At 32.2% G+C, this 18,638-nt stretch overlaps 1 protein-coding gene across 1 annotated transcript; it reads left to right on the top strand.

The window, feature by feature from the left end:
* Positions 1–963: 963 nt before the first annotated feature.
* Positions 964–10,540, top strand: LOC134690663 (T-box transcription factor TBX21-like). Its single transcript, XM_063550654.1, has 6 exons — positions 964–1,926; positions 4,561–4,715; positions 7,143–7,258; positions 7,667–7,810; positions 8,136–8,197; positions 8,948–10,540. Exons 1-6 carry the CDS (start codon positions 1,271–1,273, stop codon positions 9,585–9,587), a joined length of 1,773 nt encoding a protein of 590 aa, XP_063406724.1. The 5' UTR covers positions 964–1,270; the 3' UTR covers positions 9,588–10,540.
* The last annotated feature ends 8,098 nt before the right edge of the window (positions 10,541–18,638 follow it).

The raw sequence follows: 18,638 nt of genomic DNA, 5'->3' as shown, positions 1-18,638 counted from the left end.
TTGCAAAATAAATATAAATGTAAAAAATAAAAGTAATTTATATATAAATAATCTTTAAACAATACATCAATTCAAATATGAAATTTTGAATGCAAAATTAGGAAAAAAGGAATATAAAATGATGTCATTTGTTGGTACAAGTGAGTTGAATTCAATTTCGACTTTATTGGTTATAAAAGGTTAAGGGATAAAATCGTGCAATCTTGATATCAATACATCGAATTTTCATTGTTGACAAATCATGATAATCCGTCAATCTAGAAAGATAACGTTATAAGCAGGAAAAGGAGAATAGATAATAAGATGATAAAAAGATTTTTTTCTTCAAAATTAATATAAAAAATGCGTGTAATTTATATAAACAAACGTATAACTATCCTAAGACCATCATAAGACACCTCTCGCGTTGTCCTAACTTTAAGACCAACTTTAAGAGATGTCCTAATTTAGGACCACTTTGTGAAACCCACTTAGGACTAAGATATGTCGTAAGACCATCCTAAGACATATCTTTGTCTTAAGACAGCTTCGTGAAACTGGGCCATGAATTATACGCACTTTTCATTTTCAGAAATTGGATTTCTTTAAATATAAAAATTTTATTTCGTGAGATCTTCATTTTTTCTCGTGATTGTCATAAAATAAATAATCCACGCTAAGTTTCCTGTAACAGTAAACTCTTTTGGTGGAGAAAGTGACAAATTTAGATTATTTCATAATTAATCTCCCCTTTGAAAAAAAACGTAGATGTCAGATCGATTAACAATAAAATTTAAAGTTTTGTTCAATCATTTTCGCTAATTAACTGACCAAAAGATGACTAAACTAGCCAAGCTGACTGCCAAGACCGCTGACCACTGTTGATCACACCCGTAAAGGTCACCTGCCAGATACCCGTATTGTCAATCATTAGAAAACTGACCAATCAGATCGCGAGTTTCATTAGTGAACTATGTTTTATAATAACTTTTTGTGGTCATTTTTCTATATCTATTGTGCAAGTCCTTTGTGATTCACGGCTTTTAGTCTTCGATGTAGGTAACTTTGTGAAATAATAGAACTTATATTGAAATATTCTTGTTTGGTTTGGAATTCGTGATAACCAATGCTAGGTTTATTGTACGGCTCTCTAATACGATTAACTATAAGGCTAATTCTCACTTGAACACTTTTTACCGAAAATAGGTGCGATATATTGTTTCACACTTTTGGTTAATGCGATAGACCTCTTTTTGTCAAATTCTATAATTTGATAACGAAATAAATAAACATGCAACAGAATAGCGATTTAAACTGTGAGGTTGATAATTCAGCGAATTTTCCTCACTTTACCGAGAGAAGTGAGAATTTTCAACAGAACAATGATCTAGTGTCTTGTTTGAATGAACAATACGCCGAGAGAAATCTTAAGGGTTATTACTGCGAGTACAACTCTCCAGAAACAGCAAAACAGCAACAAGACAGACGATCAGCGCCATACGTTCAAATATCACCGGAAAAATCATCAGAAGATGGGAACGAAGATCACGCAAGTTCCGACGGTGGATATTCGTCGCCAGGTGGCAGTGATGGACCAAGTTTTATCTCATTACAGCCTGCTAATATGGAGCATATGCAGAAAACAGCCGCCATGGAGTATCCTCCTCAATACCAACAACAACAGCAACAGCCGGAAATGCATCATCAATATCAGCAGTATTCTGGGTACGAAACCGTCCCGTACTACCCTCCTCCTCAAAGCTATGATCCTGCCTCGCCTCCAGCTCAGTGTGGTGGCATACCGCCGTCCATACAGAACATGTCGTGTCTCTCGCCACCTCAACAGATGCCACCACAGCGGCAGGTTTGTGTGTACCTGTGTAACAGAGAACTCTGGGTAAAGTTTCATCAACACACGACAGAGATGATAATCACTAAACAAGGAAGGTAATTACATTTATTTAAGTTTTCTTATTTTTCTTGAAATTGTTTTGTCAAACTCAGTTTCTTCAATTTGTATCGATTTGTTTAATAATTCAGTTGATAGGTGTGGTTTTTAAAAAAATGCGCGAAACAGATTACAATAGAAAAAAATGGGCCCAAATAATAAAAATTAGATAATAACGGGTAGTAATAATGTAATTATTTTGGGGAAAGTTGTCCTAAATAGCATAGAACAGGCAACAATGGGGTGCGAAAATAGAAAAAAAATGGAGAACTGTGGAAACTTAGAAAGAGAAATATAGCCTAAACTAAAAAGAACGCATTTTATAAACTCTCATAAAACGATTCGCAAATGTATAGAGAACAATATTTAGCTTACAAGCGAAACATTTAAAATAAAGATTGCGGGAACTACGGTCGCGTATATAAAGCATATTAACAACATGTATTCAACAAACCCCTCGAAAGAATAAGTTTTGTGATGCTTTACTAGTAAATAAATGTAGCCTCTTTTTTTTTTTTAATAAAACAGAAATTTTACGCTAAGTTATAAAACACAACAATTACCCAAAAAATCGCAAGACATGACGCTCAAAATTCAGAAGTTATGGAAATAGTTATTGAGATTCTGGTTTATTCAACAATGATATAAAACTCCGAAATTGTTATCTCTTTTCGTGATATCTCAATATTTGTTTTTGATCCATTGCCTGTTATCTCGAAATAAGAAAGTTCTAATTTGTTCTCTTAAATTTATAACCTTATCCTATTATATTTTGTTTCATGAAAATAAATCTCGCATGTAGTTTTCGTCTTTTTCCGTTTAATACTGAAAACAGGACTCCTAATTATTTCTTCATATATTTATATTTTTTTAAAAGACGCGAAACGAATAAAAAGTTTCATGCTCCAAGTTTTTAGAATTGTCTTATTTACAAAACAATTATCTTAAAAGTTTGCTGCTCACAAAACCATTTACAGTCACAGTTTACAAATTGTGTAAGCTTTTTCACTTGGAATATTTTTTTCAAAATGCTTTCTGAAGTTTTTCAAGATATTTTTTAAATGGATTTAGTCAATATTAAATGATCATTGATTACTCAACAGTTTCAAGATAATATCCAGCGGCAAATATTACATTCAGAATATTGCAATCTTGAAAAATTGTTTAAAAAAACATTTGTGTAAACGAATAACTATTTTTACCCGATGCGTAGAATATATTGTGTTAGTTTAACTATTTATTGGAAATTATTAAATAGGAGAATGAATTGAGGAATGTCTCCGATAAGTAAAAATATTTATTCTTTTCTTTAAAATACATGCGGCAATATGTCCAAAATAAGTAACGGGTAATTAATAATTATTAAAAGCCATGACAATGCATTTTGGATGCCTATGCATTTTCCGCAAAATTTTTATACGAAAATTGCTTTCATTAAGCTTTAAAAATATAGTTATAGAATAAACATGCATCTACGAAAATAGATACATTATAATATCTAAAGTCTGCGATAAATTCTAATCTCATTGATAAAAGCAATCTAGTTTACAAAGGGACGCAAAAAATATTTACTTGCCGCGAAATTTTTAGAATTTTGATTTTTAATTTTAGTCACGCAAATCATTTGTAATACTTATATTTTTAAAATATTTTTGTTCATACAAAACAGAAAATTATTCATTCACAATAGTAGTAGATAAACACACGGGCTTACGTTCAATTGTGTCTTTGTACAAATAAACTTTCGATATATACACAAGGTAGTGTGAGGATGTTAATTTCTGTCAAAACACAGACTATTTAAAGTGCGAAAACAAATTATCATATTTATTATTCCGCTTTCTCTGCAGATTTAGAGTGATAATCCCTATAGATAATCCCTATTGAATATGTGTATGAATAGTTTGATTCAATGACTTTTTATTTTTATTTGAAGTAGATCATGATGACTTTTGATCTATTCGATAAACATTGATAACAAAAAGATTTATTTATAGTAGCTAAAAGTTACATCAAAATTTGTTTATACTAGTATTCTGAACTGAACTATTGTTTTTTTGTCGTTCATTTATTTATTTTTATTTCTGTACGTGTTTTTCAAGTTATGTTTTCATGAAATCATTCTTTTATCTAAGCATATTGTTGTTTTATTTTACTGTTAATCTAAACAAATATAAAATAAATATTATTGGAAATATAAATTTTCGACAATATTATTGTTGACACAAAAAATCTTCGTCGGGTAGATTCAAATTTATTTTAAAGTATTGCGTGCATCCAAGAACTTAAAATAAATGGCTTGGATGAGGAAATTTTAAAGAACTTAAATACAAAAAGACTTGTATGTGTAAAGAGTTGCATCCATAGCGCAGGAAGGGCCTTCTGTTTTTTTTTTCTTCTTTTCAAATCATGCCCATTTGGAGCCATTGTTCAGGCTTAATTTTTAGATCTGATAGTGGCAGTATTTTACAACTATCATTTAATCTTGTCGTCAAGCAGTAATGTCATATGAAAAATTTGCCACTGGACATTAAGCAATAAAGAAAATAGATATATCTATAAAAAAATGTTTTGTTCCTTCAAAAATCAAGAGTCTGAAGTTGATTATTTATAATTTGTTGGTATTTTTTCAGACGGATGTTCCCAACACTACAATATAGTCTGACCGGATTAGATCCACACAAACAGTACAACGTATTTGTGGATATGATTTTAGCTGATCCACATCACTGGAAGTTCCAAGGTGGAAAATGGGTGCCATGTGGACAAGCTGAGCCTGTACCACAAAGTAAGTATTTATCTTTATAACTTGCTTTTCCATGGACTATGTTTTCTGTCGCATGGACACAATGTGTGGTTATTCTCAAAATGATGTTAGAAGCAGTCAGTTGTATTGCTAGATGTAATTAAACCCTAGGCCTAATAATTTAAATTGATTAAATCTAGCTTATTTTCGAATATCAGAAAGATTGACTGAAGGAAACTAGTTGCAATGTTCAATGTAGTGTTCATTTGCTCGCGTATTGAAAATTTGTAAAAAGAAAGTCTTAATACCGGTGAACGATTTGTGATTACAATGACAGCTTTTTGAAATGAAATGTAAATTCGCACTTTTCTTAAATGTTATTAAGATTAGTTTGTCCGCATTTGATCTTTTCACTGGTGATGTATTTTGTTTTTCCTTAAGATAAATGTTAATTCTTGGATCTGTTAACAGACACATAATTTATTTCCCGCGTGACGTATTTTTTTTCAATTTTCTCTATTACACTGTTAATTTAGCCGTGAATGTGCACGAAATGAATCTTTTGTTTGTGTCACGATATTTTTTTTCTTTCTGTAAATATGTTCGTTCTTTTATTAAGTAGCTCTGAACTTATTTTTTTCTCGCGTGACGTATTTCTTGCTGTAAAAACACTTATTTTATCAGTGAAGATGCATACCATGAAGGTTTCTTTTTCGAGTGACGTATTTTTTGACGTATTTTTTGCTGTAAGAACACTTATTTTATCTGTGCATATGCATAACATGAAAGTTTTTTTCGCGTGACGTATTTTTCTTTTTTTCTTTGACGAATCTTGTGAATATATTAGTTGTAATGGACGAATTTGATCTATTCTCGCGTGACGTTATTTTGTTTTACTTTTAAGAAAACTGTTAATTGATCCGTAAACAAGCATCTGGTGGATACCCTTTCATACCCTTATTGATTGACTCTTTGTTTTTATCACCTCATTTTTTTCTTATGTAAAGTTATTTAACTTAACAGTTTTTGAATGTGTTAAATGAATATAGAATTTTTAATATTGACTTTCTCAAAAAATTGGTTCACATGCAATTTATTTAATTTAGAAAATGTTATATAATAAGAAATATAAATATAGATTACATTACATATATCAACAACAGCCACCAAAATAATGTAAAGCTTTTAAGAGCAAAAGGCCAAAATAAAATACAAAATGTATCCCTTAATTGTTAAACTTATATAATTTGATTTTTTAACGGTAAAAACATAAATATACTCTCGAGAGCTTTTTATTGTGTAAATTTATTTGTATTCTTATATTAAATCAATTAATACCATTTTATTCCATTTACATAACCTTTCTTGCCTTTATCGTTCGCGTTAGGGCGTTAGCTTCTAATTGTATTTTATTCTCTGCAATTCGAAACTATTTAATCAAATAACGTAGTTTTTACATAGATCTGTCCATGACTTATGATTGTACATAACTCTGGCTAGAACATGTCTCAATAGAACCAGATACATGTATCTAATTTCTTGATCCAAATGAAAAAAAAAATATCATGTAACAATTCAATGATCGACCAAATCTTTGTACATCCGAACTAATTGTCAACCTAAACGATGGGTAATTAAGCCTCAATCTATTATAATCCGTAACAATAATTTCTATATAATAATCCACGGATCCAAATTACCGTTGGATTAATAATTCACCTGTTACTATTATATTGATTGTTTATGCTATTCCTTCGATCAGAGACCTTTAATATCCTAGTTGTATTATCCAATTTTTTTACAAATGACAAATTAGCCATCAATTACGGTGGCTATTTTATCGTAATTCCCAGCGACGTTCACAATGGGTGCCGTATTGCTTGCTATAGTTGGCGTTATTAAAGGGAGGACAATTCCAAGCCGTTTTAAGTGGTATGGTCATGTTTCCGTAGTTAATTACAGTTAAATAAGCGAACGTCAACAATAGAAAGGGAAAATAATTATAGAAAATGTAACATGGATTTTATTCACCTGCCCATTATTAATATATTCGGTTTTAATGCCGTGTGACTATGGTGTATTGTATTACGCACGTGCTGATGCAAAACAGTTACAAATAGAATCAACAAGAATTAAAAAAAATATTGCACAAACATGTACACTTACACATACTAATGGTCTATGTACGTTGAAACATTATTTCCAAAACAAAAAGATTATTACAATACACCTTTGAAATGATCTACGGAATCGTTTAACTATATTATTCATGTATACAGTCTGACTATCAGCATATCTCTCGCCCTTTTCCTATGATGAAACGGAACATACGATACAAATCGATGATATTTTTTTAATAAATACAAGATGTGGTGTAATCTTAAACTTTATACTTAGTTTTTCAGATTCGTCTTTGATCAAGATTGTCATTATCAATAAAGTTTAATTTTAACTCTTGTTTATTTTCAGCTGGTAAAGTGTATCTTCATCCCGACTCGCCAAGTTCCGGTGCTCACTGGATGAAGCAGGACATAGTGTTCAGCAAACTGAAACTGACTAACAATAAAAACAATCCAGGAGGACATGTAAGTCAATAATGACATTCATCTTCAATCAAATTCAGATTACTCTTGTTTACTTTTACTGTTTTGTACCATTTTCTTAATTTATTTGTAAACATGAAATGAATAAAAATTTAGTATACAAATATGGAGTATGAAAGTTGCCTCTTTATGAATCATACCACATATTCTTATTTTTATGTTAAATTTGCAAATGGGAATCAAACGAATAATCATGTAACTTGGAAGTTGACATTGTAACAAAATAATAGGACGGTATTAATTGTCCATTGCTTGTTTAACATACGGAATGTTATTTTTCTTGAAATTTGATTTTTTTAATAAAAAAAAACCTTGTTGCATGGTTACATGTGTTATAACTTTGTCTATACTTCCCACTAAATTATAACATTTTTTTCATTATTTTTACAGGTTGTTTTGAACTCCATGCACAAGTATCAACCTCGTATACACGTCATTGAAGTTGGCGGAGGACAAGGAGACCAAAAGAATCTTATGACGCATGCGTTCCCGGAAACACAATTTATAGGTGTCACTGCTTATCAGAACACAGATGTAAGTGCCAAAAATACGTTTCAAATTAATGTTGACTCAAAAGAACGCTAATAGATTTGAGCTGCTTTTGTATTAATAGAATCAATAAATAAATCACCCTGTAGTTGAGAATTCTTCGATAACAATACCGAAAAGAAATAAAAACCATGCATGTATTTATTTTGAAAGTTGAATATTTAAAGTTTGCTTATATTCATTGTTTATCTTTCAAAATTTTTCATATGGTTAAAGACTAAACACATGTTTTAATAATTGCCTTAAACAGCATTAGAAACCAACATACACATTTGATGTTATCCACTACAGTAATTTCTTATTTTTTCAGGTGACTCAGTTGAAAATTGATAACAATCCATTTGCCAAAGGATTCAGAGACAATTTTGACAGGTAAGTTCCTATACATAGAAACCCCGCCACAATCGTGTGTGCTTGTACTTTAGCCAGGAACCGTTATTAAGTGGTTGTCGATGGATTATGTATGTTATATTTGCTTTCCGAACATTTATTTTGTTATATACATTATATATATGTTTTGACGATTTATTCAACGATTGTTAACTCACACATCGTTCGGCATGTTATTTTATCCACTACTAAAATAGTTTATTTGTTGATACATGTAACATAAAGGGCATATCCGGGGGGGGGGGGGGGGGGGGGGGGGTACAACAGTTATTACAAAACTTTAGAACATGAGAGATTGAGCAATACGTAACAAACAACACAAAATAAACCAATAACCGGAAGGGTGAACAGTTCCTGCTCCACTAGAAGCACCTGTCGTAATGTCACTTAATTCTTGTACACATACGTTCAGCTTGTTAAATCGAATTAAACCTGATCATATTTGACCAAAAAAACGATAAGATTTGAAACTTTGTGTCGCATGTACTGTGACCTAGTAAACTATTATTCATTCGTATATTTCATTTGGTACTTTTGTCCACCATTCAAAAAAAAGTGTATACAATAGATTAAACCAGTAGATAAACGTTTGTCTTCAATTTTCTGAATCATCCTGAACATGCATGACATATTTGTCACTGGACGTTAAGCAACGAACAATCGATCAATACATTTTCTGTAAATCTGTGTTAAAAAAATTCAATATTTAAAATACGACATTCTATTTTTTAGAAATTGTGATATTGGAACACCTCCTCCTGCCTACCCGATGCTTACAATGGCGCAACAACAACAACAGCAGCAACAACAGCAATACACATTCCGAGAACACATGTACACAGATGCACATGGGCAGTTTGTTTCTAGAGTTCCCACATCTTTCGCAGCAGACGACAGAGATATGTTGCAATTAAACCGGGAACAAGCAGAGCATCTTCGAAATGCAGAAATACAAAAGTGGCAAATGTCCCTCAGAGAATCAGATAATCATCAAAATTTTGATATCACAAAAAGGAACAAACGAAAAATGGAGGATAATATGGGAAAAGAAAGTGAAGAATTTGAACAGAAAGACGCATTTGGAACCGAATATGGAGCTGGACTTCCTGTTTCTTCCGGTGATAATTCTTATCCATATACAGCTTTTGTCAAACGTACAAAATACGAAGAAGAGGCATCAACAGACGTGAACGGGCACCTTGCCAAAGAACAAGCAGGATTTGGTAGTGGGTACCAGTTTAACGGTGTCTATGAAAACAATACTGGAACATATGCTGAGCCTGATAATAGAACACCGTCATACGAAACGTACAATGGTATGCATCAGCTTTACCAGCAGTCACGTGACGTACGACCGTCTGCTGTTTATTGAATATTGTGTAGTGACAATTATGTTAATTTATTAATTGGTTGTGGCTCCGGAGCATGATCTATTGTCATAAATATTTGTCATCCATATTCATGCATCGGAGTTTTATCCAAATAAACTCACCGTAGATCCACACGGCAAGTCATCCATATTCATACATCGGAGTTTTATCCAAATAAACTCATCATAGATCCACACGGCAAGTCATCCATATTCATACATCGGAGTTTTATCCACATAAACTCATCATAGATCCACACGGCACATATCGCTACATAATACCTACATACAATTACGCTATTTTTGATAACATGATGAGAAGATATATCTTTATTAACTTGAAATGTATTATCATTTTAGCCAGTTGACCGGAAACAAAACATTAAAAACGTTTCCTGTTAATATTCATGACAGCAGAGCCATACATTGATAATCTAATCTTCCAACTGCCCCCGTTCAAAGTACGAGCGGCTGAAGTTCGCACAATGATAGAACAATTATGGACACTGGAATTATCCGTAACTTTACAAGGGTAAAGCAACCTAGATCGCTGAACCTGCCGATTCCAGCTTTAAGAAAGAATACAACGGACTAAATCGGCTGCTGTCGGTCGTCCAATGAAATCGCTAGATTCTATCAGTAGCGGGATAAATATATAATACAAACATCGGTAACATATCATATTCACCTACATAAGTACTTGTCTCCTTCCAAGGATAGATGTTGTCCGTTCAAGTCAAATGGTTTCACAAAGACATCATATCTCATTATCTTATTTATTATTCATATCTAGAATTCATTCATTGTCTTTACCATTAAATTGTTCGAAAATAAGGGAACATTAACATTTTAATTTATATTATCATTTACATATCATATTCATAAATGTGATTTTAGGTCCATTTCATCCTATTTTATTTTGTCTTTTATTGTTGGTGCTTATTTTTACATGTTATGTTGCAAGTTGTTTTGTATAATATTGTAAATTATTTTTATAATGAATCAGATATTTGGTTCATGTAAATAAAAATGAAAAATGAAAACAATTGTCTCTCTTTATATTCATTACTTCTTGATTGATTGATCGATTGGTGCTTAACGCTACTTCAGCTCTGTTGGGTTATTGTGTGGCGGTCAGTGTTTAATTGGCGGAGGAATCTAGAGTCCACAGGGAGAACAACGGACTTTAGACAGACCAACTGACAATTCTAGTCATTCAAGGTTAGGGTCAGGACACCTGCCACGTAAAAGAGGGAAGAAAGATACCAGAGGGACAGTCAAACCCGTAAATCGAAAATAAACTGACAACGCCATGTGGCTAAAAATGAAAAAGGCAAACAGACAAACAATAGTACACATACATGTAACACAACATAGAAAACTAAAGAATAAATAAATAAGCAACACGAACCCAACCAAAAACTTGGAGTGATCTCTGGTGCTCCTGAAGGGTAAGCAGATCCTGTTCCACATGTGGCACCCTTCGTGTTGCTAATGTGACAAGGGATTCAAACTCGTAACATTATTGTTGACAGGCTAATGATACACTAGGTCAACCACTTAGGTCACATTGCTACCAAGGCACTACTTCTGTACTAAAACAGAAGAAATAAAAATAAGGAGATGTGGTTGGATTTCCATTCAATATAATGAGACCAATATCCATCAGAGTTAAAAACAAAAATACGGTCTTCAACTATGTGCAATAACCATACCGCATACTCGATTATACTGAATAGGCCCCGACATGCCAGTTGTGAAACAATTCAAACGACAAAACTAGCATCAAACTTTATAATAAAATCATTTACGATAAACCAAATATGACACTCGTGAATCAACGAGGCCACACAATTATAAGGAAGCTCCATATGCATTGATTGTCGCGAGGTCACTTGAAATTCTATAGCTTTAGATGACAATCAGCAATACGATTTTTTGGAAAAAGATTGCTTCAAATGATCAAACCCCTGTATGACTGGCTTGATATTTATTAGATAAAAAATAGTTCGATAAGCGCAATAGTCTTTAAATTCTAATTCTGAGTCCATCTAGTTTATTTTTTGGGGTGTGTCTCGGACTTTTTATCTTGATCAGACAATACCGAAATAAACTCATCATAGATACCAGGATTAAATTTTGTATATACACCAGACTGATCACTTTGTACTCGTAAAGCGTTACGATTTTTTGCTATCAATAAAATACGCACTAATTCTAACGAACGCTTACAATTCTAAAACAAACAAAAAACAAAACAGGAACGCTTACCATTCTACAAAAAAAAGGATAATCCATATGTATTAGCAGATGTTAAAGATGGAACGTTACAACTTATACAGCACAGAGGTTACAGATAAAAGGAAACATAGATAGTAATAAGTATGACATAAATTTATGATGCACGTCAATAAGAGAGGTACATCTAGAGACCTAGAGTAGCAACACAATACAGTATTATATATTTAGATGCCCAGGGCAGAGCATATTTTTTTCCCCACAAGACAATACAATACATCTAGAGGCCCTGTGCAGGTACACCGGACAATATATTGTAACGCCGCCTTCCTGGTGCTAGAGTCGGCCACCAGAGAACACGGGGTCACAAAGAAAAAGAGAGTAAAAGGATCTATAAAGTGTAAGGTTCGACGTCCGCTGTTTACAGTCGGAACAAAACACGTTAAGGGAAAGAGAAATCGTATACTTGTGATTATATGTAAGTCTTAGTTATGAAATAAAATATCTGAATAAAATAAAGTTTCATATTTTATTAATATCAAAAACAATCAACGGCAGAGAGAATGGGTCTTGCAGGCTCAATCACTGGTCTGGTCAGGTCTCCTGTAAAGGTTGGTCTTAAGACAGACACACAAAACTAGTACATGTATATAATTCAAGTCATGTAACTACATGTAGCTCAAGGTTGTCACTTATTGTGTATATTTCTATAATCTCAATTTAAAGAATAATAAAACCCTTCTACATTATAGAACTAAGAAGACAAAAACTTAGTACACCACATTAAATGACATATTAATTATGTCAAAACCGCCAACATAACTCTTAATATGTACCTTCAATAGCACCGTCACCGGTAACCGTATTTAGCACCGTCACCAGTGACCGCATTTGTCACCGTCACCGTCACTGACATCCGGATTTAGCACCGTCACCGGCACCGACAATCTTAAATAAAAACAAATAATGAAAGTTAAATTTCAATGCTTGTCTGTATTTCTCAGACATATTCCAGCTTCTATTCAAGTTTGTCACTTCAAATTATTTGTCAACCCAACACTCCGTCGGTTCTGTTGTTGTTTTTGTATTTATACATTCGACTGACCGATGGCAGAACTTGTAAGTAAGTCCTTGTAACATATTGTTTACCAATCGGAAGCAATGAATCACGCAAGGGAGATTCCCGTAATATTGATATTGTGTGTAAACATGGATTGATCTTCATCAATAAAGATGGGGTTTGACTTTAAACTTATTAGACACTGAACTATTTCTGAGAAATACACCAAGTGTTGAAGGTTAACTTTGTTTTAAATTGTCAAATTTAAAGATGACTATCTAGATTCAGCCTAAACTTAAAATTTTAGCTTTTTTTTTTACCTTTTTATAAAATCCCTAAAAATAACAACAATACACCAAAGTACCAAACAAATTTTCTTTCTGTAAAAATCAATATATAATCGAGACAGTTGTAGAGTTTTATGAAAATCCAGGTTGATTTGAAAAAGTTGTGAAAACATTTAAAGGTGACTATATGAATTAAGCCTAAAATGAAAATTTGAGATTTATTTCTTACCTAATCCATAAATTTAACAGCAATACACGAAAAAATTAAGAAACTTGGTATTTTAAATGGTCAAAATATTTCAAAAGATATTCCGAACAGAAAATTCTAGCTTTTTTATTCCTTAATTGAATCCTTAAATTTGACAAAAATAAACCAACCTACTAGTTTGTTGAGACATGTTTTGAGTGCCCGCAAAAGAAATTTCCTACAAAATGGATAGCAAAATTTTTCCTATAAAAATGTTCTGGCCCACCTACTAAATATTTAAAAATAGTTCTCGCCCATTTAAATATTTCCACAAAAAAAGTGCTTGCCCCGCCCCAATTTTGCACCGGCCCATCCACCTGATAAATATTGAACGGTCCCTAAAAAGGGAGAAGGCCGGCATTATATTATATTACATCAAAAGGCCCAGCGCAGGTACAAAAGACTATATAATACATCTAAAAGCCCTGCGCAAGTACACAAGATAATATCACACATCTTAAAATGGTAAACCAACAAGTCGAAGTATTAGTGTAGTAGATTACATTGTATGTACTGCTAATATTTTATGTAAAGTAGATGATTTTGAAGTTTCTGATTTTTGTAATTTATTCTCAGATATACACGCTCCTTTGTGCTTGTCTTTAACTGTAAATGGTTGTAATGCTACACAAGGTGAAAGCGAAGTAATTAATGACAAAAATGTACACATTGGTAAATGGAAACACGAAAAGACAAATGAATACAAAAACAACATTGATGTTGATAAAGTAAACGAAATATTGTTAAATGTAATGTCTAAATATGATGATATAAGTTCAGTTGATCAAGGTACTGTAGATAGTATTGTAAGTGATATTACAACCGTATTATTGAGTGCTGCAAAAGACACTTTTGGGGTATTTACTAAAAATTCAAAAAAAATTGGCGGGGAAGGGAATTTTTCAAACAAAGATTGGTTTAATAAAGACTGTAAAAAGGTTAGACAAGAATTTAGAAAAAGCAGAAGACTTTATAAACACTATGGCTCTAATTTATTTAAAGAAAGACTTCGACAGTCAGAAAAACATTACAAAAAAGTCATGGATGAGAATATTAAACTATATAACGAAAACTTGCGCACTAAGATGAGAAATATGAGATTCAAAAACCCCAGGGAATTTTGGAAAATTTGGAATAAAGTTAAACATAAAAACAATTGTAATATCACCACTGAGTCATTGTTTACTTTTTTTAAAGATATAAACAAAAATAAGTATGAAGGAGATACTTATGATATTAACAATGATGTTAGTCAAGAATGTTCAAATTCTATGTTAAATGATAGTATTACAGCTGAAGAAATATTAAAAGCTATAAAACATATAAAAAATAACAAATCGTCGGGTGACGATATGATTGTAAATGAATACATTTCCTCGCCTATTGATTGTATGATTGATATTTATGTGTATATATTTAATATTATTTTTGATTCGGGTATTTTACCCGAGGCATGGATTATAGGTAATGTCATACCAGTCTTTAAGAACAAAGGTAGCTCTGCCGAACCACAAAATTACCGTCCTATCACTCTTTTGTCATGTCTTGGTAAGATTTTTACTTCTATTTTAAACACTAGATTATGTGATTATCTTGATGAGTACTCTATTTTACTAGAAAATCAAGCAGGTTTCAGACATGGATATTCAACAACTGATCATTTATTTTCAGTATATGCACTATTCGAGTTACTTAGATTAAGAAAGAAGAAACTTTACTGCGCCTTTGTCGATTTTGAAAAGGCCTTTGATTTTATACAAAGAAATTTTTTATTATTTAAACTTTTAGAGAATAATATAAATGGCAAATTTTTCCGTATTATACAAAATATGTACGAAAATGTAAAATCACGCATTATATTTAATGGTGAGAAATCAGAGTTATTTACTTGTGAAATGGGTGTAAGACAGGGAGAAAATCTTTCCCCTGCTCTGTTTGCAATATTTTTAAATGATTTACAACATTTTTTTGAAGGCAAAGATGTACTTGGTGTAAATTCTATTAGTGATGACCTCGAACATGAGTTAACAGTATTTTTAAAAATATTTATGTTATTATATGCGGATGACACTGTGATGTTTTCCGAGAGTAGTGAAGATTTACAAAACATGTTAAATGAATTTGATGATTATTGTGAAAAATGGCAACTCAAAATAAATGTTAACAAGACAAAAGTTCTTATATTCTCCAAAGGGAGACAACCCAAAAATATTAGATTTGTTATACAGAATAGAGAATTAGAAATTGTAACTGAGTATAAATACCTCGGTATATTTTTTGCTAGAAGTGGTTCTTTTTTAAAGACCCGAAAATATATTTGTGAACAAGCTACAAAAGCAATGTATGGTATTTTAAAAAAGTGTAGACAAAACAGTTTGACTATAGAATGTCAGTTAGACATGTTTGATAAGATAGTTTTACCTATTCTTCTTTATGGTTCGGAAATTTGGGGATTTGAAAATTTTGATTTGATAGAACGTATACATTTAAAATTTTGTAAGCTTGTTCTACATTTAAAACAGAGTACGCCTAGCTGTGTTGTCTATGCGGAATTAGGTAGATATCCTGTAATTATTCATGCCAAAGTTCGTATGGTTAGTTTCTTATGTAGATTACTATGTGGTAAAGAAAGTAAAATTTCATGTCTTTTATATAAACTATTGTATATTAATTTTCATAACTATGGTCTTAACTGTAAATGGATATCATTTGTAAAAACTGTTTTTGATACCTGTGGAATGTCAAATATCTGGTCGAATCAAATGTTAGATAAATGGGTAATCAAAAGTATTGAGTTGAAACTTAAAGACCAGTTTTTGCAGAATTGCCTAAGCGAAATTAACACTACTCCTAAATGCTTATGTTATAGAATTTTTAAAACTGATATTAAATTAGAAAGCTATTTTTCCAAATTGTCAATATATAATCAATTTTTATTGTGTAAATTTAGATGTGGAAGTCACCGATTACCTATCGAGACGGGAAGGTGGAATAACATATCAAGAAATGATAGGTTGTGCCATCTTTGCGAATCAAGTGACGTAGGTGATGAATATCATTATGTTATGTCATGTAATGCTCTTACTCAAGAAAGAAAGAGGTTGTTACCAAACTATTGTACTCTTCGTCCAAATATTTATAAATATCAACAATTAATGAGCTCTAATAATCATATTGTTCTTGAAAAACTTTGTAGATTTATAAAAATTATAAATGTGAGGGTCACTCCTCCTGGTTAGTTTGTAATTTAATGTTTATGTTTGTATTGTTCACATGTGCTTCAATATTTATGTAATTGCTTATATATTCTCTGTAACTATGTAACTTGTAGTTTATGAGAAATAAAATTCATTCATTCATTCATAAAAGGTCCAGCATAGTTCCACAAGATATTCAAATACAAGTAGAAGCCCAGCGCAAGTACACAAGATTATATAAATCATCTACCGGTCTAGCACATATACACAATACTACAATACATCTAGAGGCCAACCATATGTTTTTGATACATTTACAGGATCTAGGTTGGAAATTTGTAATTTATGATAGAAATGCAACGAACATTTCACAGGTATGAAGAACGACAGAACATATGGAAGAACAAACAAACGTATAAATTGGAACTAAAACGGTGATAACTCTTCCACTCTCATAGAGCGTGCAGATGTGTATTAAGGAGAGGGAGCAGGGTACCCCTACGCTCCATTTTCCCTATTTGTGAAGATAGGAGTTTTTAACGGCCTTGACTGGTTATATAGACCTTACATGCCCCGTTTGTGGGAACATTCAGGCTGATGATATATATGGTATCAATAAAGCATAACTGTATCGGGCCCTATCTTTAGCAGTCAGTGCTTTTCCCATCTCCCTTTAAAAAAAATATAGATCTGACACTGGCAGGTTTGAATTATTATTAACTAATTGTCGAATTTATGTTTTTTAATGTTAAAAACCTGTTAAGAGGCTTTGGCGAGGGCGTCGATAAAGTGCTATGGCGTTGGAGTTGTGGATATTATAACGTATCCAATTTTTTATTCACCTTTGAAAGATTGACCATCGTCTTCATTAACAAATTGAAGGATGTTAATTTATTTTATTAATATGGTTAACACCTAAATCAAATAATCTAATTATTTCGTTACACATGTTAGGTAGTCATGCGCATGTCAGAACGAACACTATTGATCCGTCAAGGAGGTTGTGAGTATCCCGTCAATGAGACAGAATTCAGACGACACAATTAAAAACAACATGAAAGACTTATGTCAATACAAAAGAGAACCGAAAAAGAAAGCAAACGGGTATTCAATCTCACAAGTCGAAAAATAACTGATAATGTCATAGCAAAAAACGGGGCCCACCAAAAACTGGAGGGGATCTCAGGTGCTGTATCAGATAGTTTGAAACTTTGTTCTAGTTTTGTGTGTCTCGAGTGTAAATCATATTGTAAATAAAATAAAAAGAAACTAGTTTTAAAAGATCTGTCTGCAAGATTGGTTTCTCCAAAATAACAAATGTTGTATACTCGGTCTAGTAAAAAGCCTTCGGTATCATAAATCCTAAATTGTATTTTGCATATGAAGATATATTTAGACAATATACGTATAGTGTCATGAAATATGAAATTTATTTGTATGCGGCTTAGAAACTAGAGAAATACGAAGTTTTACCGAGCATTTCCCCCTGTTTCGTGCCGAATACAAATAAGTTTCATATTTCAAGACACTATATGTATATTGTCTTTATACTGAAATCGACAAAAAAATTAAAATAAAAACAAATATGTAACAAATGTTGTTTAAAAAAAAAGAACCGGATGCTCAGTGATTATCTTGAATTTTGTTGATGTTGTTCATAATTGTTTCTCGTTCCTCTTTTTTTAGCTCACCTGTCCCGAAGGGCCAAGTGAGCTTTTCCCATCTTTTCCCATCACTTGGCGTCCGTCGTCCGTCGTCTGTCGTCCGGAGTTAACTTTTACAAAAATCTTCTCCTCTGAAACTACTGGGCCAAATTTAACCAAACTTGGCCACAATCATCATTGTGGTATCTAGTTCACAAAATGTGTCCGGTGACCCATCCAACCAAACAAGATGGCCGCCACCGCTAAAAATAGAACATAGGGGTAAAATGTAGTTTTTGGCTTATAACTCAAAACCCAAAGCATTTAGAGCAAATCTGGCATGATGTAAATTTGTTTATCAGGTCGAAATCTATCTGCCCTG

The sequence above is a fragment of the Mytilus trossulus genome, chromosome 11, assembly GCF_036588685.1.
Source record: "Mytilus trossulus isolate FHL-02 chromosome 11, PNRI_Mtr1.1.1.hap1, whole genome shotgun sequence".
NCBI lineage: Eukaryota > Metazoa > Mollusca > Bivalvia > Mytilida > Mytilidae > Mytilus > Mytilus trossulus.
This window is presented reverse-complemented; position numbering and strand designations above follow the sequence as displayed.